Consider the following 24,819-nt stretch of genomic DNA (forward strand, 5'->3'; position numbering starts at 1 on the left):
CACTCAGTTTTCATCGTGCATCTAACAAACAAAAATACTTATCCAAAATTTCTGAGCTTCTAAACTTCTAATGCCCATCAATCTAATAAACTGAACCTGAACGAAGTTGCAGGGGGATTAAGACTTATATGGGGAGACTTAATTTACTGATTAGGAGTATTATGCCCGTTTTCACCATCAATCCCTAATTTTTAAGTGACCCCTATGAAAACAAAATGCCAGTGTTACCATAGGGGTCACTTAAAAAATAGGGATTATGGTGAAAACGGGCATAATACTCCTAATTAGTAAATTAAGGCTCTCCCTAAAAGTCTTGACCCCTGCAACTTCTTTTAAGTTAATTAAATACCAAAATTGACCAAAAACTAATAGGAGGTTCATACCCCCTATCATCCTTCGTCATCCATCATTCCTACCTTCATAGGTAGCATATACTCGTAGATAAAAAATATAAATAAAAAGCAAGGGTATCAATTTATTAGGTAAACAACGCTATCTAGAATATCGGTAGTATTGAGCTCCACTTCGACCAGGCCCGTTAGTAGTCCACTCCCACTCATCTAAGTCCTGGTCATCATCATCTCGTCTGTACAACCTCCTTTGAGGATAATCCTCTCTTCCCTCCCATATATCTTCTCCCCCGTCCTGTTCCTCCTCAATGATTTCCAAATCATCATCGTCTAATGTTCTTTCGTCTTCCTCTTCATTTCCTTCTTCTTCCTCTAATATTTCTTCTAAGCCATCATTTTTATCTCTCTGAATCTCATACTCCACTTCTGCTTCGGGAATTTCCTCCAGTACTTCTCTATGTGCTACTAGATGTTGCCTTCTTACTGGCGGAACTTCTATAACCTCTGGCTCGGGTTCTTCTTCGATTTGCTGTGGTTCTTCTTTCTCTTCTGTCTTTTCCTCTGAAACTTCTGAACTTTCTTTGTCTGATTTAGTTGAAAACGTAAAAACTTTGTGTAATGATTGCATTGGAATGACGAATGTGAGCGTTAAAATTATCGACGACAGAAGAATTGCCACGATTTCTTGTACGTTTAACTGTGAACAAAAACAAAAACACAATGATTTATAATTAACTTAATTTACGATGCATCTGAATTTAAATAACTATGGAACTCCTTGAGATGGATGGCAAATTTAGAAATAAACATTGAGTGGAATTTAAAATGCTTCATAAATTTATGTGTTTGTAGAAGCCTTCCACTTCCCATTCAAAGACGCGGTGTGAATGTAAAGAGGTCATTACTGGCCGCCCATTGCGATACATACACGGATATTTCTAGCAACATTGCTTAAAACAGGTCCGAAGTCGTTACACGTGTTACAAAACTGTTATCAAATAAAAGTAACTATGAATTAATCTATTTTTGGATGTAAACAAAAACACGCTTACGGAAAGTTGGGGTTATTTTTTGTGCCCACTTCTAGACGCTTCGTCGTTTATTTACTATCATAATTAGAAGGTTCTACAGTAGATTAGTAATCCAATTATTGTGGGGTGGCGGATATTTTTAAAAGTTTTTTGTGGCTATTTTTAATGTTGTTATTGGAAGAATGATTTAAGTGGCGAGAATGTTTTGAATATTAACTTTAAACTAAACTTAAAGAACAGCTCTTTGAATAATATTGGTTCTAGATAATTTATTTTTTATTGAGGCTGCTTAAGATAAATATAAGTAGGTATACTTTTTCCGACAGTGTTCCTGAATACAGTTTGACATTTCTCTGGTAAACTTTTCAACTGTATCTCACGATCCATATTACTTTACTGGACATAACATATGCGTAAAAATGCAGACTTTGTCTCTGGTCAGGACATGAGATACCATCGGAAAATAACCTGCTGTCACGGGCTCACCCAAACCGAGTTATTTATGTAGGGGCAGTTTAGCCCCGTGACCCTGTCGGGTGGACCCAAAATATTGTGGGGAAAACCCTGGAAATGTGATATGCAGTTGACGGCAGACTTAGATTTTTATCGCAAAATAGCATCTGTTAAATTTACATAAGTTATCATAGTATTTTTTAGTCTTCGTGAGTATATTTTGCATAGAGGAATTAACGACTGTATGTTTGCGTTTAGAATTTAGAGTACTAAACTCAATCTGCATGCAAGGATAGTCAGAATTTTGTCCTTATAAATCTAATTATGTTGCTCGTATTGTAAGATAATTGTTAGGCTTGTCAGTTCTACCGGGTTCACGTCTTTGTATCCGTATCTTCCACTTGGGTTTTTTGACAAAACAGCCTAATTATATCAGATTTTAAACTTTCGCGTTCCATTTCAACTAAAATAGTAAGACACGGGTCTTAACGCGACGTTTTTATTGAGTTACATTATGTACTCACGGCTTATGAGTTACATTATGTAGTCTGCTTGTGACCACGGCTGCAGCATCGCAGCCGAAACGTCAAGCCGTGAGTACATAATGTAACTCAATAATAAACGTCGCGTTAAAACCCGTGTCTTACTATTTCAGCCTTATTATTCGGAAGAGTACTGCTTGGTGTAGTTACAATCATACTATTATTTTTTATTATTGGCCACATTGTTGTATAAAAAAAATGAATTTTTTGACATGGATTATGTACAATCAAGGCAATTGGACATGACTCCAGCCTTTGTTGAATACAGGATCATTATAACACTGATGCGCAAAAGTCCAATTGCGCAATTCTCTTGAGATGCTGAATATGCTGGGTAGAACTTACCAAGGATGTAAGAGTAAATTCAGTAGAAGTTCTGACTGTGCCAGCGTTTGTGAGGAAGACGATGAACTGGCACAGGTAGAGGGCGTACGAGAGTCGGCTGGTCAGCACCAAGAAACGACTGCTGAGAAGGTTCAATAGCCAATCTGAAACAGAAAATAAACTTACTGTTGGTATACTCGCATTGTGCTCTTGAAATTCAAAATCTAATCTTATGTAATCTTTCTTAAATCATGAATGTTTCAAATTCTGCTAAGACTGTATATCTCAATTAAGGTGCATAAAAATATACGTAGACAATATAATTTGTGAATGTCCTGGGACAACAAAAAATTCGTCTTCGTAAACTCTACCATTGAAGTGAATGTTGGTGGTATTACTGGCTTATTAGTGAATTATTTGTTACTAGCTTATTTGTCACCCACGTGAAATTTAGTGTACAATCATACTGTAAAGTTTCATCAAAATCCATTCAGTAGTTTTAGCGTGAAAGAGTAATAAACATCCAGCCATCCAGACATCCATACAAACTTTCGCATTTATAAATTAGTAGGACAAAATCACATTTATTACCATCACATTAGAAGCTACAGTTCTGTGTATCATAGACACTCATTCATCTAGATCAGTGGTTCTTAACCGGTGGTCCGCGGACCACTGGTGGTCCCTGGAGGCATTCCAAGTGGTCTACGAAGACATCGTAATAAACAAGTGACGTGACATGATGAGTCGAGTCAACACAATGCAAACGGCGCACAGTGGTGGAGAAATCAACCTCGCCTTTCATAGGATTTTGAAAAAAAAAAAGTGGTCCCTGACAAGACAGAAATTTGGTAAAACGGTCCCTCGTGACTTAAAGGTTAAGAACCACTGATCTAGATTCTAGAACTAACCACAGTGCCCACTGTGCACGATGTAGATAATCCAGGCGATAGCCAAGGCCGAGGCCACGGGCGCGAAAGTCGCGTACTGGGCAGCAAACGCTACGTTGTACCGGTACGTGGTGGATCCTGCGTCTAGTCCTGCCCACCACACCAGACCCCAGAGGTTCAGGCTGGTCAACCAGCCGAGGATCAGCATTATCTAAAAAGAAAATTGGAGATTTCGAAAAGTTGTGGAAAGTTTTTGCCAGTTTTTGTGCAGTGTGCAATAAAGAAGCGCCTTTTTCAGGTACTTAGACACAAATTACGTTTCGTACCCAACTTTTTATTAATTGCTAGTGCAATATAAGATTTTAAATTATTGGTGGTGGTGAATATGTATATCGAACTATGGACTTTTTTTTTTTTGCAGTGCCTATACTGCTTGTATACGCCTCATCTTAGAATAGCTAAAAGTCTCGTAACATTTATTTAATTTAACAAATGTTGACGAAACACTAATCTAAAAGACACTATTAATAGCAAACTGGATTAAATGACAAAAAATTGATATGGTCAAGAATGTAATTTAAAGGCGTAAAACTAAACTAACTCGTGTAAGCACTATGAATATGTAACAAACTGGATTTTAAATGAATAATAGATACGGTCAAAGGGCACAGCCAATCAAAAAATAAATATAGCAACGTCATCGTTTGGAGATGATGTAAAACTAAACAAAAACACTATGAATATATAACTAACTGGATTTGATGGAATATAGAAGTAGGGCCAAAGAACATAGTCGACCAGAACATAAATATTAGAGACGTCATCACTTAGAGATGACGTAAAACTAAACAAAAATCACAATGAATGTGTAACAAACTGGATAAGGTGGAATAAAGGTATGGTCAATGAGCATAATTAACCAGAAAATAAATATTAATGACGCCATCACTTAGAGAAGACGTTAAACTTAACAAAAAAAAGAAGAATATGTAAATGGAACTAAAAACTGGACTAAGTAGACTAGAGGTAGGGCCAAAAGAGAATTCCACAGAGCAACTCAGTTATTTATAACACGAGTTTGGTGGTCTCGGTATAGAGACTTTGTACTTAACGGAGATCAATGTCTAAAATACTTATCGGTCATTCGAATTTACGTATGATTGAATGGCGTGCTTGGTCGATTTTTTTAGTGTAGATTTTTTTCTTGCCATTGTTAGTGTTGTTTTTATTTGTCTATGACTCCAAATGAGCATTATTTTAATTTTATATATCAGAAAACAGGCTATTTTAATGAAAAATCGCACTATTTACATGTGGCAGAATGTTTAGCTTGATTTGCCATCATCCATGCAACGTACCAACAATACCTAAAGCCTTGACCACCTAGTCCATCGCAAAATAAATTTTACAAGTACTATGCATTACACTGCTTGCAAGTTGAGTACTTACTCTTTTGCTAGGACTAGAGTAGGTACATTAATCACTTAAGTATTTATAATTTAGGTTGCAGCTCTTTCAGACTCACCTTCCCATGCTTCGAAGGCTTCTTCAAAGCGAGCCCTAAACTAAGTCCTATCAGGTAGGGCGTAGACCGGTGTAGAGTCGATGTGTAACTCAAGCGAGCAGTCCGGTACAGCTGGCTGACACTGAAACAGAATCCCTAATTAGTAGCAGGTTAATTACAATCATTAAAAATAGGTGCGGCTGAAATTCGGATTTTGTCTGGCTTGTAATATGATGCTTGTTATTAATAACAGTAATCAAACTTTATTTTGAAATATTAAATTAAAATTATCGAGCTCGCGGGACTCGTTTTATATGTACTCGTAGGTATAGAAGAGGACTCTCTCGGCGCATAAGCTGTCTTTAATACCCAGATGAGGCATAGAAAAACCTACCTATTTTTTTCGGTAGTTCTCACTTTTTTTTCATCCATCATTTCAGCCTATGCCATTTGACTCTGAAATGTCAAAAAATACAACCTCTCGCCTTTATTTACACAGCTATTGCTTGCATGATTTCTCTCTAATTAATAATCGAGCAACGGCAGAGAAGGTGGTCCATTTGAGCCGTAACCAAACGAAATCCTCGTTAGTAATATTGCCAATCATAGTTTAATATTTTTGCTGTAAAAACCAAATAATCTTCTCACCTAACTCCATGATAAGCCAGCATCGTCAGCCTGTGTTCCTGGACAGTGCTGTACCGGGAGTAAGCGGCAAGCACGTGGATTCCTGGGATGACAAACTTGGATCCGACAATGTCTGACTGTATGGCCCATACTATAGCACTGCCTAGGATCGTCAGCTGCATATCTAGAGCCAGCTGATGGGTTTGTGGTGCGCACTGGAAACAATCATTTACTCTGTTTTTAAAGCAGTCATCACTTTAGGGTGGATTGCACCGTAGGCTAGGTTAAAGTTACCGTGAAAGTTAAATTTAGCTCTAACAATAGTATTTAATAGTTAAAAGTTTGTTATTTAACAGTTAAATAATACTGTCACCGTTATAGTTACCGCTAAAAACTTGGACGGTAACTTTAACCATTAACCAAGCCTACGGTGCAATCCACCCTATTTCGATTTTTGTTATTATTACAGTTAGATGGTGCAAGTAGCTTAAAGTTTCAGACATTTATTCTCTTGGATCATTGACGATCAATTGCTAAATATTGTGCAGGTGGCTTTTCCTTGAGCAGTCAACACACTGACCTTTTTTGTCACTTATTGCATCGATACAAAATAGATTCAAATTCAAATTCAAATAATTTATTTGTGAAACACAGGTAAGCAGTATGATGTACAAACAAAATATGTGTTCAAGCCGTGATAGATAATAATGTATTCGTAAATTTTATATTTCTTTTGTTTATTTTATGTTGTAAGCAAATAAAACTTAAAACAAACTGATTTATTTTTCAAGATTTTATTTTACCACTCTACATAATTAATATGATATCCATTTAAAATTAAAGCTTTGGATTCATAAGTTCAGTTAAAGATAGAAGGACAGACATGACTGCTTGTTGACAAGGAAACCCTAAAGATGCTTTACAATTAATTGTGGATTCCTGTTATGTATTACCAGAGGGGTCACTTAAAAATTAGGTATTGGTGGTGAAAAGGCATTACACTGAAAAAAATTTTTAGTTACTGCTTACACAACAAAAGTGACCACCGAACTAAGTGTTAACTATAACCAAACTAAGTCTAGCTCACTACAGAATTATTTGTTTAATTTACACAACATTTTGTTCCTCATAACCAAAGTGTTCATCAACATTTTTTTCAGTGTAGTGGTTTTAAAATAAATAAGTAGAGTTTAACTTTTGTCGTCTCTAATGATTTATTAATCATCATCATCTAAAACCTACCATATCTTCAAATCCAAAGTAGTTCTGCACATACAGCAGGTTCCACCACCAGCCCTCTTGGCAGACTTCCACATTCTTGGTGACGAGCGATCCCCACATGGGGCCAGAGGAGATGTTGTCCCACACATAGGCGTAGAACAGGACCACTGCTAGCAGGGCTGGAGTCAACCTGAGGAGGAGCAGTAATCATCATCATCATCATCTCAGCCATATGACGTTTTTTTTTTATTTATTCTTTACAAGTAACAGTACATTTACAAATTTAATCAGATCTGCTAAACTGTGCGACAGGTCACTGCTGAACATAAGCCTCCCCCAATGATTTCCACAATAATTATAGCCCGTTGGTGGCGTCCTGCATTCAGCTCCTTCCTTTATGAGGTCGTCGGTCCACCTTGTAGGTGGACGTGCTACGCTGCGCTTTCCGGTACGTGTTCTCCACTCCACCTTGCTACCCCAACTTTATTGCAAATTACAGTACAAAGGATGGACTTAAAGCATTCTCCGCCAGTCAACCTTTGGGTCATGCAGAAAGGCAGTGTGATTTTGATTGGGTGTAAACTTGAATAAATAATTAATGCATTTATGCGTAAGCAACTATTAAAATTAAAATAATAAATTAATTAATTAAAAATCAGTTATTTTCTTTTTCTGTCTATATTAATCGATTTCACTTTCATGAAAGAACAGACAAAATAAGGTTTTGTATAAAATGTATAAAGAATTAAGAAGTAAGCATTATTTAAAGTAAAGCATTAATAATTTGTGGATAGACACGTACTACGACATCAGGTGAGATTGGGGTCAAACATGAATGAATACAAATACGACTGAATATAGCAATACAGTAAAAGATGTTACAACGTTACAACGCGTGTAGTTGCATGTTAATTACAAATTACAATTAATTGTGTAAAGTCTAAAAGGGCTGTGAACAGAACTTGAGAAATGTTACACATATTTTATTATTTTGACCAGGGATGTTATGGATATCCGAACCGTAACCGAAACTTTCGGATATCCGAAATAAAAAAATATCCGAAACCGTAACCGTAACCGATTCAAAAGTTTCGGATAGTTTCAGATGTAGGCAGTTTAAATTGTTTTTTGTACAGCATTACATGTAAAGGCATAACAGCCTGATTTACCTTTATGAATGCTATTATCAATTTTTATTTTTTTATTACTTTTTATTCGATGTAATGTGTGCGGCCATGAATGAACCGTGTTGGACAACTATTGCAAATTGCATTCTAAAGCACAGATATCCGTAACCGTAACCGAAACTTCTGGATATCCGAAACAAAAAAAAATCCGTAACCGTAATCGAAACCGGTATAATATTATTCTTATATCCGTAACCGTATCCATAACCGAAACTACATATCCATAACATCCCTAATTTTGACTATTATAATTGCGTGTTGCTTTCCACGCTGATAAATTTTAATTTCCTAAGAATACATTGTTAAACTTTTGCTATCTTGTAGCTTCATATTTTTAACCGACTTCAACAGAAGTTCTCCATTCGGTTGGTTTTTCGATTATTATTTTTTGACATAATTGTGTAAAACAATGTGAGCAGACTTTTACACATGTTCTTCCCTCTATTTTGACATTTTCACAGTACCCGCTATAGGGCTAAGTGTAGGAGGATGTTTTTGTGACGTCAAATGTCAGCTAGACTTTAGATGTAATTCAGACTTGTATGCTCTGTCACGTCATAATATGTTAGTTGTATCACCAGTCTCGTGCGACTCCCATACATCAGGCACTAACTTAGTAGAAATACAAACTTGCCCATATCTGGGGTATAAAGAATATGATGATGTAGTACGTAAGAATCCTTCCCTACAAACCTGAGATATCTAGAGAACAGTCTCCTAAGAGTGCTGCTATGGCTGTCCCCAGAAGCCCTGTGAGCCATCAGCGCCCCGCTAAGAAGTAGGAAGCAGTCTGTGAACACCCAGCCAGCTCGACACCAAGACCACCACGGCGTGGATACCGTCTGGAAACAAAAGAGGTTTTATTCGCAACAAAAAAAAATTAAGTTGGTATGTACCACAGTCTCAGAACTGGCTGGAAACTCGAAATAAAAAATCGGCGACAAAAAACTAATGACAACTTGAGTTTATTTTTTAATATGACTTGTGTATTGCGTATATCCAGCCAGTGTCATTATAATAATATGCAAACATCAAAATGTGTTTAAAATATGTTTGTCAGAACTAAATCTTAACTCTACATTTTGATTGTTAATAAATGTAACCATCAAAAACAATACTTGTCAAAAAAACCAAGTCTCGCAACTCAGTTGTTCTACGGTAAAAAGTTGTGAGATCCATGTAATACCAAGTCCAGGCCAGGAAATCTTTAACGTTTTACATAAATTATTGACTTGGCCATCGCACTAAATAATTTAATTTACACGTGTTTTCATGCGATGGCCAAGTCAATATATTTATGTAAAACGTTAAAGATTTCCTGGCCTGGACTTGGTATTACATGGATCTCACAACTTTTTACCGTAGAACAACTGAGTTGCGAGACTTGGTTTTTTTGACAAGTATTGTTTTTGATGGGATCTCATTTCTTTTTGTATTTTGTAGACAGCAGTTATGTATCTAGAAAACTGGACCGAAATTGAAAAATTTTACTCGACTTGGCGGTTGCACTACCGTGCCCCCAAATATCATTTCTTTTTGTATTTTGTAGACAGCAGTTATGTATCTAGAAAACTGGACCGAAATTGAAAAATATAATATTCCAAATTTGAAGCTTCTAGGTCTGCTAGAAGTGCCTTAGAGTTTTGATGATCGGTGAGTCAGTGAGTCAGTCAGTGAGTGACAAAATTAAGTAACTTTGACCCGTTATAATTCTTAAACTACTGGTTCAAATTGAATGAAATTTTAAATATACCGTGTCTTTACAATGCCTGCATAGCTAATGAAAATTCAGCCTTCTAGTTTTATCCACAACGAAGTTACAGGCGGTCGAAAATGGCCTGAATTGCTTCGAGAAAAGGATGGTACGGCCGTGCCGCTTTTTTGCTCGACTTGGTGGGGGCACTGCCGTGCCCCCAGATTAAATTAATTGCCTTTGAGTAAATTCGCAAATTAGAATGTTGACTTGGTATTGTTTTGGATAAATAACGCCTGATACAATACCACCTGCCATCTTTTGTAACGAGAAACGTTGTTCAAATTAAAATAGCAGGAGTCCTCGACATCACTTCATTCTTTGGTAAATCTACAATATAAATAGTTCTACATCTATTACCTATATTATAAGAAGTTATTTAAATATTACATTGCTTTGGAAAATTATAAAAAAACATTAAGACAGATTTATTTGCATCTGCTGCTTAGGCTTACTATTTATTAATTTTATTTATTTATTTTAGGAATTACAAACAAATGTGTTACAAAAATTAACTTATCTACTAGACTTATGTATTATTTATGTGGTAACACATCCCACTACGTAATCCACATATTGATAATGAAACCATGTAATATAGAGTATCAGAATGTGACTGAAAAAGAATGGCTATTGATCACACTTTGACACTAAAATAGTAAAGAAAATAAAGAAAGAACTTCATAAAGCCAGTCATAACAACTTATTATGATAGAAGGGATAAAATTATAAACAATCAATGAACAATGAAGAGTCTGAGTAAATAAATTATTCCGTGCCCAACCAAACCAATGTCGTACCTAGTATTATATTATCTGTGGTCGTACAATTCAAACTACACTCAACATCAAATAAACCGCACCTTCCGCGACGCGAACTTTAAAGATTTTCTTCTGACACAAGCATGGTACCCCAACAATATTGGTGTTATTTGAAAGCCCAATAAATATCCTTAAAGAAAAATACATTTAATTTCTAAATAAATGATTAACATTTACCATAAATGTGACTTGAAAATAGACCTCACTTTGGGCTCTCCTCTGGGATCAATTAGACCAATTTCTATGGTTATAAAACCAAATAAAGATCTCACGTGTCCTCATTAACAGATGGATAGCGATTAATCCCAACTTAACAGTTTTATAGTCATAAAAAATGGCTATAGCGTAACTACCTATTTTTTGAAGAAGTGACTCTGGATCCTTGTAAAGACACATTTTTGGGGTAAAAACCTTTCCTTTAATGAAATGAAGTTTAGAACTAGGCTTTCAAATGGTACCAATGTTGGTGGGAAGTGGGGATGCATACGTTTGATAAGTGCTTGTCGCGGGAGGTGCGATTTATTTGATGCCGAGTGTATATTGTCATACATAGCACGTGTCAATTTTGTATTATGTGAAAATGGTGTAATTACCCTGCCTTGATCCCATTATCGTTTTGTCATTTCATTACGGAATTCTGAGTCATTTGGACATCGCGCGCGCGCGCGCCGCCAAGCGGAGTCGGCTGGCAACCTGCCAGTGCCAACAAATCGCTACACACAAACAATTTTATTTCCACTAAGAAAACTGACGAAATTCACCCGTAACTCTTCGGTATAAGAAATTTTAAATACTTTCGTTGTAGTGCAGTCAAGAAGCTAATTGGAGATTTATCGATGTTTGATTCATGAAATGCTATATTATGTGTATGGCATAGAATGATTGACGTAACCTACTATTAATACTCTCCCGAACTGCCTATAAGAGAATCTTCTCTTGAACTCATCTGAGTTCAAGTACGTTTGTATTTATAAAATAATCTTTATATGCATAGCAAGTTATGCACCTAATGTGTCTGTTACACTGTCACATAGATTTGACAAGCTAGTCATCCTATTTTTTTTTTTCGGGATTATTCCCACCTCTCGTTCCCACCACTGCAACTCCTGTGTAGCCAGGATCTACAGCTAGACCGCCACAAAATCCCAACCAATGAAGGTCAAGTTTGTCCCGAGGGAAAGTTAAACTGTCATTGGACCCGCAAAGAAATTAATCAGAAGAACATAGGAGGAGTTCGAAATCCCTCCATTGCAAATCGGATGACAAACAAAGGTTTAAAACCTTTAAGAAAAAAAAGTCATCTTAATGCAGTTAATATTTAATTTCGATATCCTAGTAAATAACATTGAGCAAGCAGAATTGGGTCAAATTATTTGGCTGAAACTTTCAATGGCAGAATTACACAAACCACAATAAAAGGCCACAAAACAAAAAGGTGCATTATGAATAATGCATTTGATCATTGTCATATTACAGCGCCACATCGTCCATATAACATCATATCAATCAAAAATGTTACCACGGCCGCATCGATAGAATCACAACAACGTTACAACACTAGACATTTATATTCGGGCAGATGCCCGCAATGTCCCACGGCTAAGGTTAACTATCGGCCGGCGAAATTATACGCAGATGCGATACTGGGCAGCACGTGATACGCAGTTTAGACAACTACAATACAAATAGTTTGGAGTAAGTTAGCTAAACTAAAATTTAGCAATGTTACCGTGATAACGTAGAGTTGTAGAATAAAATTTAACTAAAAATGTAATGAACAAACTGAAAACTGTCAATATGCCAAGATTATTCTGCAGATAAAAGTTATACGATGGGTGCAAAAACTGCCCTTACTGGTATTAATTTAAGTACTTTTATTATTATGCACCTATTTTGAAAAGCTGCTCAAGATTTAATTTAAACTCTGTAGTCTATAATGTTTAATTCAATATATCGATTTTCCTCCTTGCGATCATTTCACTTAGAACAAACTTCCGAAACAAAAATAAAGAATATTACAAACACGAGATAAACTTTCTCACTAAGCATTCAGCTACGTGTGTACAATTGTGGCTAAAATATAACAAATATTACCAGACCTCAAAGGTAAAAAAGTTCTAAAAAAGATTACTATAAAAAGCTCAATTTAACTCTGCTTTTCTTTATGGAATAGCTTTTAACATAGTTTTGTTATCCAATACCTTACTGCGTACCTGCACTGTGACAAACTAGTGTCGTATTACGTACATTACGGATACGATGCGGATACATTACGGATATGATACCAATCGAGTCAATCGGCGCACATAATCGTTAGGGAAGCGATTGGCTTATTACTGGCAAGGGATACACGTTGATTGATAGTTTAATTAGGTTTCATCCGATATTAGTACTGTTGACGTCGGGTTAAGGTTTTGTGGATTACCGATAGATGTCACCGCGCGCTACATGACAGGTAGTTCACGTAATTTGGCCAATAGATGGCACCTATTAGATTAAGGCAAAATATTAGCGCGCGGTGTCCAGATTTTTTGCCCGCCCTTTATATATAACCGAGGAAAGAATAAAGTTGAATTCAGTTGACCTCAAGACGGTGTTTGATTCACTAGTTAGTAGTACCCCTAGTCAGTGTAGGAGTGAGTGATAGGAGTGATAACGGCTAGGAGTGCTCAGGGTGAGGGAATTCCACCCTCTCACTACGGGAGGGTTAAACATGGTCCTTCGAGCCGGATGCTAGTGAGGAAGTACTAGCGTCCGAAGGAGTGGACTCCTCCTCCACGAGCAGTGGACTGCTGCTGTGGGGCACCCCAGAAGTCCGCAGGAGGACTTCAGACGGCGCTGAGCGTAGCCGGCGTACGTCAGGATTGGTGCCATCGGAGGACGGAGGAGGGTCCTCGGGCAGCCCTCAAAGGCTGCAACGGGAGTACCTCACGTTCAACTCAGAGGCCTAGAAGAGGACCTCAGACGGCGCCTGGCTAGCTGCTCGGCGCGCGTCAGGATCCAGGAACGTGGGAGGACAGAGGGGAGTTCTGCAGCCCTACCACAGAGGCTGCAGCTGGAGGAGGACGCCGGTCACATCAGAGGTCGGGAGGACCTCAGACAGCGCAACAAGTCGGCGCGTCAGGTTTGGTGACCAGAGGACGGAGGCACGCCCTCAGAGCAGCCCTCCTGCCAGAGGGAAAAGGAGGTTCGTCATCTCTACGTAGCGATTCGGCATAATTCATGTGAAGTTGTCATTGTAAGTAAAATTTTAATTGTCAGTGTGTGTCAAGTGTCAAGTGTCAGTGCGGTTCGAATTTATTTTGACAAGCGATTTACTTTTTTAAAGACTTTATTTTTAAATTTAGATTTATTTTGTTTATTGCTTATTGTTTTTTAAATTTCGTAAAATGGCGAAACGCAGGGAATTCAAAACTGAAATAGAAAACGTAATGCGCTTTCAGTATGACATTTATAAACGTCTTGAGAAAAATAAAGTAAATTTCAATAAATTATCAGCAAATCAAATTTCAAAGGAATACATCTATATATATAAAAGAAAGTCGTGTTAGTTACTTCGCTTATAACTCAAGAACGGCTGAACCGATTTAGCTGAAAATTATCAGGGAGGTAGTTTAGAGCCAGGAGAAGGACATAGGATACTTTTTATCCCGTTCGAAATAAAAAAAAAGTCTGCTTATTTATTGCCATTAAGGCGGAACAAAGTTCGCCGGGTCAGCTAGTAGAAAATATAATATAGTTGGTTGAACAGTTATGGGTAGACTTCGCATCAGGCCACCGGGAATTAATGCGTGGTGCAGGGTCTGATGAATTAACTGATTCCTCTTATGTGAAAGATGATTTATATGATAAAATGGAAGAAATGTATACCTGGTATAAATGTGAGTTAAAAACCAGTTTACTGAAATTTACTTCGAACTTGAATCCCTGCTGTTCCCAAGATGGTGCTTCTCAAGTTGTTTCGAAACCGAGTCATCTTAATTTGCCCAAAATTGTAATACCATTATTTACAGGCAAATATTCGGAATGGCCAACATTTTTTGATTTGTTTACTTCATTGGTGCATCGTAATGATGACTTAACAAAGGTTCAAAAGTTCCATTACTTAAAAAGTTATCTCAAAGGCGAAGCGGAACAGCTTGTGAAGCACATTTCGATCGCAGAATGTAACTATGACAGATGTTGGGAATTACTGGAGGAGCGATACAATAATAAGAAGTACATATGCCAACAAACGTTGATTAGATTTTTCAATCAGAAAACCATGGTTAATGAGTCCGCACCCATACTGAAAGAACTGATTGACACCACGAATGATTGTATGTCCACTTTACTGAACATTGGTGTCAACGTGGGGAGCTGGGACGTGATTGTTGTACATATTTTGAGTCAGAAATTGGACACAGAAACCAAACGTAGTTGGGAGTTTTACGTGAATAGTCATAGCTCGGCGAATCAGCTACCAACATATTCAATGTTTCAGGAGTTTGTGACAAATAGGTACCGCGCAATCGAATTTTTGGTTTCTGGATCCAACACACCTAGGAAAAACGTGACTCAAAATTCAAATAAGTTGAAAGCCCTCCATGTAAATAACCATAGTTGTGTTTTATGTAAGGAAGCACACACACTTGCATTTTGCCCGGGTTTTGCGAAAGAAACAGTTGACAGACGTAGAGATTTCGTGCAGGACAATAATATTTGTTTCAATTGCTTAGGTAGAAGTCACCCAGCTAAGTATTGTCGTATCAAAACAAGGTGTCAGATCTGCAAAAGGAAGCACCACTCACTGCTTCATTCTAATGGGAAATTTATTTCAGAAGCCAGTGAGGATAAGGAGCAAGGGTCTTCAGCAGTAGTCAGTTGTACGCTTACTGAAGAAGCAGGAGGTGCAGAAGGAAATATTACTTCGTGTTTTTCGGCGGATAAAACGGGAAAACAGGTACTATTAGCTACAGCTGTGGTAAATATTGAAGCTAATAACGGAACACGGAGAACGGTACGCGCTTTGCTCGATCAAGGATCGCAGGCGTCATTTGTGACCGAAGCGACGATACAAGGTTTGGGTTTAAAGAAGACAAAGACGAAAAACGTTGTATCGGGTCTGGGAGGAGATAAGAAGGTCATCATCAACTCGACGGTTAACATCAACTTGCAGTCTCGGGTCAATCCTGAAATCAAGTTCAAGGTCAAGGCGTACGTGTTAAGAAAGATCACAGCTTTTCTTCCAGCGAAAAAGGTTGGTGACCTGGAAGGTTTGGATTTAACGGGACTTACCTTGGCTGACCCTGAGTACCACACGCCCAACAAAGTGGATATTTTGTTAGGTGCAGATGTGTATGGGCAGATTCTGCAAGAAGGATTAAGGAAGGATATCCAGGGTGGAGTGATTGCACAATCTACAGCTTTAGGCTGGATCATTTCGGGCACGGTTATGGATTCACAGCAGAAGCCAAAGAGTATAGTAGTAATGCATTCACTGATCGATGAAAATGATCTCCTTAAGAAGTTCTGGGAACTGGAAGCGGAACCTGAAATAAAAAGAGAGAAAATGTTTACAGAGGAAGAAAAAAGATGTGAGGAGATATTCACAAAGACAACTTCAAGAGACGAGGAAGGGAGATATGTAGTTCGACTTCCCTTGAAGAATGATCCTCCTTGTGTAGACAACTCCAGGGAGATATCTGAAAGGAGATTTCTTTCGTTGGAACGGAAATTCATGAAGAATGAAGCCTTGAGAGAGAAGTACTCTGAAGTGATGCAAGAATACATAGATCTGAATCACATGGAACTTGTACCTGATGATCAAGTTGACAATCCAGTGGCGATATACTTACCCCATCACGCAGTCATACGAGAAGACAGGGAAACGACGAAGGTACGGATAGTGTACGATGCCTCCTGTAAAAGTAAGAATAATATGTCTCTAAATGATAACCTTCTAGTGGGACCTACCTTACAGTCAGAGCTACGGCACTTGGTGATGCGATGGCGTACGTACCCCGTTTGGCTCACGTCTGACATAGCCAAAATGTATCGGCAAGTGAAGATCTCGGAACCAGATGTGGATTTTCAAAGGATTCTCTGGAGAGATAACCCTGAAGCTAAGATAAAGCACTATAGAATGCTAAGAGTGACGTTTGGAACTGCATCTGCGCCATACTTGGCTGTCAAGACATTGCAACAAGTGGCTATTGATGAGGGTGGGAGTTATCCTATGGCAGCGGAGAGAGTATTAAGAGATTTTTACATGGATGACCTATTGACGGGATGTCAAACTAAAGAAGAAGGATTCAAGATATTTAAGGAAATGAATGAATTGCTAGAAAAAGGAGAATTCGAGTTAATGAAATGGACAAGTAACTGCGATGAGTTAATAGAAGAGATGAAACGAGAAACAGGGATGAAAGAGGTTCAAGAGGGATTGAAGATTAAGTCAGATGAAACAATGAAGATAGTTGGACTTACCTGGGACCGCAGTGAAGATTCATTCCGTTACGCTGACAAACTCCCGACGCTGGAACAACCTGTAACTAAAAGGAAAATAATTAATGATATTTCACGATTTTATGATCCATTGGGCTGGGTAGGACCCAGCATCATGAAGTCAAAATTACTAATTCAGAAGCTATGGTTAGCAGGAATTGAATGGGATGAAGCTGTACCGACAAATATATTGGATGAGTGGTTTACTTACCGGGAGGAGCTGAAATCGTTGGAGTCAATTAACACACCAAGATAGGAATTTTGTTTTGACTCCTGGTCATTTCCTTGTGGGAGAGCCTATTGTTACGGCTCCTGATAAGAGTTACGAGTCTCATAATGTGAGTTCTTTAAGGTGGTGGCAGTACACTCAGAAAATGCTGCAAGATTTTTGGAAGGTATGGTCTCGTGAGTACTTAACAAAGTTTTATAATCGGTACAGGTGGTCATCACAGCAGCCTCAACCACAGGTGGGCGATGTCGGGTTGGTGAAGGAGGACGGATTACCTCCCTGCCGCTAGCTATATGGTAGAGTTCGTGCTGTCCATCCGGGACAGGACAATTTAGTTAGGGTAATAACGCTTAAAACAAAAAATGGGACAATTAAGCGCCCAATATCTAAGTTGTGTCTGCTTCCAATAGAGACTGATATGTAAATAGGAATAAGATAGAATAAGTACTCTAAGGTAGTTGAATAGTTTGATTTTTAAGTTAGCAGTTATCGGGTAGATACATTGTTTGTTTTGTTAGTTAAGGAAGGACAAATTGCATATTTGTCCTTGGTGGGCGATTATGTTGACGTCGGGTTAAGGTTTTGTGGATTACCGATAGATGTCACCGCGCGCTACATGACAGGTAGTTCACGTAATTTGGCCAATAGATGGCACCTATTAGATTAAGGCAAAATATTAGCGCGCGGTGTCCAGATTTTTTGCCCGCCCTTTATATATAACCGAGGAAAGAATAAAGTTGAATTCAGTTGACCTCAAGACGGTGTTTGATTCACTAGTTAGTAGTACCCCTAGTCAGTGTAGGAGTGAGTGATAGGAGTGATAACGGCTAGGAGTGCTCAGGGTGAGGGAATTCCACCCTCTCACTACGGGAGGGTTAAACAAGTACCTACTAATAATATTATCTGCCCCCAATAGTTATAGTAATAGTACTTACGTACATTTAAATTAAAACGAAAGTATTATTTTTACAGAGATCCAAGCTTTTTTACTTTTTATATTTCGTGACTCTACCTTAATGTGTACTCGTATTTATAATAATAGTATAAAGTAAAGTTTATAATAATATTCGATCCTATCTATGTAGGTATATACTAGAAACATTATAATTACGTTGTAATTGGTTCCTTATTAATAATTACTCTTGTATGGAATCATTAATAGTTTCTTAGAATATTGTTATATTAACCACCCTATAGATATAAACACGTTCATGGTTGCATATTTACTGTAGCAGAATATTACTGTATGGTTTCAAATGTTTTGGTTAACTAGTTTTACAACTGTAAACATCAAAATTTCCATTCAGAAGCCGGTTGAGTTGGGAATAAACTAAAACTAACAATTTCGAATTAACGTCCGACATTTTTGATGCAGTTATTTTGACCTAATATCATGCTTAAACAAGGGAGAGTTTGCATTTTTATTATAATTTGTGTAACAAAGGTGGCAAATAAAATTGAATTTGAATTTGAACCTGAAATGAATAAGTAGTATAACATTCCGTCATTTGCAAAATATTAGGCCTGGCAATAAATTAACTGGAGTTAATTTTAATAACTCGTAAAAATACTACTTTTAAACGCAATCAGTCAAAATACTTAACCATAGTTTACTGTAAGGAAGTTAGTGGCCAATAAAAGTCCCAATAATAACGACAACTCAACTCCCTCCTTACTCCTTTCAGCAGTTCAGTTTGATGTCGAAACTTATGATTTAAAAAAAACCGCAGTATCAGACGACACAAAAGAACTCTGGCAGTTTAGTTTTGGCAGTAATTTGGCCAAAATTGTTACTACGTTCTTTAAAAACTATTTGTGGTAGGCAATTTGTTAAGTTTTAGCTTCTAATAATTATTTCCTGAAACTGTAGAAATAAGATAAAATATTCGTGTAAACATTCCTCACCTCAGTAATCTTCAGCCTGTTTGTATAAGGCATGACGGCCACTGGCAGGAACTTATGCGCGAAGAGCAGAGCCAAGGTGGCCAAGCCGCGCACTCCGTGGATACAGGCAATCTCGTCATCTGTGCCAGGAGCTACCAGCTTGTTGATGGTTTGATACAGCGAGAATGAGCTTAGGAAGCCATCTGAAAGTAAGTAAATCAATTAATTATGTCAAGATCGCACCAGATCATCAAAAGGGCAGACTCTCGGTAAAATTATCTTGGAGTTCTTCCTTTACAAAGGAGAACGCTGCAAAAAGTGGCTATCATTCGCTGGTCTCTAGGAATTGTATTAAGTAAAATCAAAGCCCGATTTAGGTTATCATGTACCTACCTACCTTTTGTCTTTTGGGGAGCTGCATCTTCTCCTTCACCTTCATCTGCCTCTTTCTCGCCGTCCCCTTTGTCTGTTTTGCTACCTTCCTGCTCTTCTTCTGACTTTCTCCTAGAGAAATAGTCTTGCATAGTCGCCACAAATACCAGAAGAAGGATGACGCCATAGAAAGATCTGGAAATTAGAACCTTCATAAGTATCTTCAGTTTAAAATATGTACACACGCTCTAGACTAGAATGACGGTTATTTCCCAACAGCATTTCAAAGTCAAACATTTTATTTGACATTTTTTAGCCTTAAAATAATCAGACTTAAGCATATCGTTGGCGGTATTAAAAAGACCTCCAACCCAGTCTGCTCATAGCAATAGAGTATAGACTTGAATAGACCGCATTAAGTGCAAGTACGTTTGGAGCTAGTTGCCACTCACAATGTCAAAATCGTGGGCAGTTCCAACCAGTCCTCCCACCACTCGGCTCCATCGTACTCTTGGCAGTCGTTTGGATCCACCTTGACTCGCACCACCAGCCCGCTGGTATGCTGATAGTGCTTGAGGGCATCCTTGATGACCACCTCCACATCTTGCGGCTCGCAGGCGGTCGGCACGCACACACCCCAGCTCAGCGTCGAAAAACGCGGCACGAAGTGACCTGGCTAAACAAATCATGATAACGCTAAGTGCCTTGGGAACAATCGTTCGTTCGTTCGTTTCAGCCAAATGACGTCCACTGCTGGACAAAGGCCTCCTCCAAGGTTTTCCACATCCAGGTTCTTCCCGCTTCTTAAGAACAATACAATATTACCTACAATAGATTCCTGAAATACTTTGTCTCATATTGTGAATAATTGACTGTTGGAAAGCTCTGAAAGATTCCAACCTAAATTAATTTAAGCATAATTAAAATCTGCCAGTATTTCGAGACACTTTGAGCTAGATCTAGGAAAACAGTATCAAGATAGCTTTACTTTCAAATATTTATAAGTATGTATATTTTAAAGTCTGTAAACACTTGAAAAAGAGGTTGATGTGACTGAGTTTCTTGCGGTGCTTCTTCTCAGCACTGGCCCATTTATTGCCCTAAAGCAGTGGTTTAAAAGCCTACTTTCATAAATAAATGAGTTTTATTCGTTTTTTTTTTCAAAGTAAAAAGGAACAAGCACTCACATCATCGATCCTGCTCTTGATCAGGTTCTTGGCCTGCGCCAGATGCACCGGGAGCTCCAGGTCTGGATGGTCTGCCTTTAGGTCTAGCCTCGCCAGGCAATACTTCCCCTGAACCTTCACCACACTTCCTGACTCCAACTGAACCCTCGCGCGGCTTGACAAGCACTGATCGAAGTCCCCGAGCTGAATGCCATTGCCTTGGAGTATCCCTGAGGGAATCTTCGCAGTAGCGTCCAACACTGTAATGGAAAATTAAAACTGTGTAATGTGTGCGTCAAGGACACACGCGAACAATAATGCCCTTTCCAACGATGCGCATTCCCTAGAGGGGTCTAGTTTTCGTGCAACACGTATCTGTGTCACGTAACTTGAGCACCTTCACAAAATATGTAACCCACATTGTCCAAGTGTGGTAAATCATATTATTTTTTTAAAAGGATTTATCACCTATTACAATGTAATTTAATAAACAAATTATTTTATTAACAGATTAGTACACCACATAATACAAGTATGTAGTAAAATACCCAACCGAAACTTAAAGATAACGTAACGTCATGTCTTTAAATATTATTTTAAAGTCATCTGTAGTAAACCAAATATACTCATACAGATTTGTTAAAAAATGAGAGGGAAAGAAAAACAAATTACCTCCACTTCATAGGTAGCAAAACTGGCAACATATTTTATCTGATATCACTACTAGTATACTCGTATGTTTGAATTTAAAGCAACATAGGTACAATGTACAGTCACAGAATGAAAAGGTTCGTCAGTTTTCAAATTGATTCCTTCAACGAATCGCGAGCACATATTACCTTTTGAAACTATATTACAGAATAATCTCGAGTTAGAGAAAAATTACCTTTAACTGTTCGTCAGTAAAGTTCAAAATTATTCAGATCAAAGTTATTTGACGATTAATCTTGTCAAGAAGATTATTATGATTGATAAACTAAAACCTTCTTGTTAGTTCAACCTGCCATTATTATTTCTATTAAATAAAAAAAAAACTATTGTCAATTGGTCAATGTCATCATTGCATTGCACTGATGGGATAGAAAAATAAACAAGCAAAACCTTATTCGTTAGCAAACGTCATATTTATTTAAATGTTAGCAGCACTGTTTCTTACACTGTTATGTTGGCAGGTTTGACTCTTACAGTACCTAGTGCAAGCGAAAACCGACACTAAGGTGACGAACCTTTTCATTCCGCGACTGTACATTTAAAAAAATGGTAAACCAGTAACAAAATGAAAAAAATATACTTATGGAAAGGCAGAAAATCATCACTCGAAATCGATTTTTAAATCCATAACAAGACTTGACAAAAATCATTAACTACAAAGTCAACAATAACTATTAAATAATAAGGGTTTTTTATGTGCAACAACTGTTGCTGAAATATCTGAAACGGTGCCAATAAAAATAAAAACTCTAGTTCTGCAGACTATTGGGTACCTCGAGCGCGATAAGACCGTGAACACACAGTTTAATACATAATACACGAGCTAGCCACAATAAAATTGAGTACATTACACCCTTACCAGGCATTCTATTCAAAAACAGTAAACAGAAAGCGCTCTACATGCATACTATTTTTAATAACGATATTTTCCCGTTTATTTCAGAAACAACGCATTATGTAGTTCAAAAACAGTTTAGCTCTGAAAATACATACAATCGATTTTGGCGAACAAAATAAATGAAAAGCTCTCTAAAAGTATAAGTTTTCGCACAGCACGTTTTAGGAATTATTAGCAGCTTTTTTTACAAAAAAGAAATGTATAGTCCGAGGTGTTGTTGACCGCACTACGCAACTGAGTTTTTGCCAAAATATTCAACTGTATTAAGCCAATAATATAAACAGTTACATGCATTTTTATCAACTCATTAGGAACTGTTACCTACCAAAGTCTCGGCATTTTTATTTAAAGGAAAGCCTGTCCTTTTCCAACAAACTCTAAACTCAGATTAGTATAAATTACTTACTGCTGAAGGCCCATAACTTCGTTCCGCGCAACTGCCTCAGGACGATTTGTCCGTGACGTCTACACTCTGGGTTATGAATTCGCGAAAAATTCGGGGCAAAAGTTGGGAAGAATGCATAAAAGTCCTCAAATTCACTGAGCAACATATTCCTGCGATACAAAGCATCCGTCACATGTTTCAAATGACTTTCACTTTTTGGTAACGCCTCGCGACTGCTTGCCGATTCCTTCGATGATTTGTCTTTTTTTATATCTTTTTCAGAGTGCTTTTTATGTTCTTCTAGCTTATCTTCTTTGATTTTCGGTTTTGTAACCTTTTCGTCCTTTTTCACTGGTTCAGGCACTGGCTTCTTTTCAGTTTTCTTTGCATCTTCTTTGTCAGTTTTTGTTTCTTTTTGTTCGTGTTGTTTTGGTTTCAAATCCTCCTTTTTAACTGGTTCACTTTTCTTTACTTCTACTTTGGGATCTTTTGATTCTTTCTTTTCTTCTTTCTTAGGTGCAGATATTGTTTCAGGTTTACTTTCCTTCGGAGGTTTTTTCACATCTTGGTGATCTTCTTTTTTCTTAACCTCCACTTTTATTTCTTTTTTTACCGAACTAGATTCTTTTACATGAGGTTTTTCCTCAACTGATTCATCAGACTTTTTCTTTGTTTTAGCTTCTGTTGATTTTTCTTTGGCTTTGTGATAATCACCAGAAGATTCCTTAGGCTTAGCTTCAGTTTTGTCTCCTTTCTTTGTTGTTGCAGGTTTTGAATCACTTTCAACTGACTTCTTTGATGTTACTTTTGGTGCCACCTTTTTAACATCTTTGTCATCATCATCGTCGTCATCATCATCATCGTCGTCGTCGTCGTCGTCATCATCATCATCATCGTCGTCGTCACCGATTTTAAGTTTGAATGTGGGTTTTGCTTTTGGTTTCTCATTTGTTTTTGGTTTAGTGACGGGTTTGCTCTCTTTTGTGCTTTTTGCTTTCTTCACAGGACTGACCTTATCGTCATCATCATCTTCGTCGTCGTCGTTATCATAATCTTCATCGTCATCGTCGTCATCATCATCATCATCTTTGAGTGGTATTGTTTTCTTGGTTTTTACCTCTAATTTTAATCTTTGTGTATGTTTACTGCTTTTGCTTTCTTGGTCTTGATGTTTCAAACCAGAGTGTTTTATAAAATCCACATCATCATCATCGTCGTCGTCATCATCATCCACTTCACTAGCATGTTTTAATTTAAAATTTGATTTCACTTCTTTACGACTGTCCGCTTGTATTTTTTCTCTCGTAGCTTTCTTCAAGTCCTCATAACGCTTTGCACTTTCGATTTTTACACTATGCAGTTTCTGACCGACCTTGAGCTCATTCACATCACAATCGTCACATTTTTGTTTCTTTACTTCGTTTCGCAGCGTTTCGTGGGTTGCTTTAGGTAAATCGCGTACTCGGAATGCGGTGATCACTGTTGCTAGGATAGGTATGCAGATTAAAATTAGAGCTAGCGTCCATTGCGGGCGCGCCATGACCGACGCGATGTTCACGGCGCCATCGTACGTACAACTGAACTTTTCACCCACAAACCGAGTTTATTTCTATCACACACATGATCTCAATGGCAGTTTGGTGGGAGCTTCATTGATGTTCAGTGATTTCGGCGATTTTTTTGTGTTTAGACGGGAATGGTGCGTTTCCCAGGAGATTATTTGAGCGGACTGGCAGTCGGGCACAGCTGATGGCATGCTTCCAAGAGCAGGGTAAAAATAGTGCGGTAAGGCGATTGTCCGCCGCACGAGTCGGATTGATGACGATGGATGGATGTCCGAAAGAGATCGAGTGTGATAGGTCAGCGCTAATTACATTATACTCCTTGACGACTATTATAATGGTGCCTGACACACTTTCGTCAATAATTTGTTTGGTTTGTTAGAAGAATAAAGATTATGGGCCCGCGTTTGTTTTATAATACAT

General features: G+C 37.9%; 1 protein-coding gene across 1 annotated transcript; it reads right to left on the reverse strand.

Moving 5' to 3' along the window:
* Positions 1 to 455: 455 nt before the first annotated feature.
* Positions 456 to 24,586, reverse strand: LOC135073381 (uncharacterized). The gene is made up of 12 exons (XM_063967538.1): positions 22,856 to 24,586; positions 20,862 to 21,100; positions 20,127 to 20,350; positions 19,700 to 19,869; positions 19,324 to 19,505; positions 8,823 to 8,971; positions 6,964 to 7,132; positions 5,743 to 5,936; positions 5,116 to 5,236; positions 3,612 to 3,801; positions 2,722 to 2,864; positions 456 to 1,047 (listed from the first exon to the last, which is right to left on the reverse strand). The coding sequence occupies exons 1-12, from the start codon at positions 24,372 to 24,374 to the stop codon at positions 493 to 495; spliced, it is 3,855 nt and encodes a 1,284-aa protein (XP_063823608.1). The 5' UTR covers positions 24,375 to 24,586; the 3' UTR covers positions 456 to 492.
* Positions 24,587 to 24,819: the final 233 nt, after the last annotated feature.

The sequence above is a fragment of the Ostrinia nubilalis genome, chromosome 7 (genome assembly GCF_963855985.1).
Source record: "Ostrinia nubilalis chromosome 7, ilOstNubi1.1, whole genome shotgun sequence".
In the NCBI taxonomy this organism is placed as follows: Eukaryota; Metazoa; Arthropoda; class Insecta; order Lepidoptera; family Crambidae; genus Ostrinia; species Ostrinia nubilalis.

Excerpts from the sequence above, each read along its gene's own strand:
- LOC135073381 (XM_063967538.1), bottom strand. The coding sequence starts at position 24,374 with ATGGCGCGCCCGCAATGGACGCTAGCTCTAATTTTAATCTGCATACCT. Across the intron at positions 8,972-19,323 it reads ACAGGCTGAAGATTACTGAG|ACGGTATCCACGCCGTGGTG; the intron begins GTGAGGAATGTT and ends TTTTGTTTCCAG. Across the intron at positions 3,802-5,115 it reads AGCCTTCGAAGCATGGGAAG|ATAATGCTGATCCTCGGCTG; the intron begins GTGAGTCTGAAA and ends TTTTCTTTTTAG.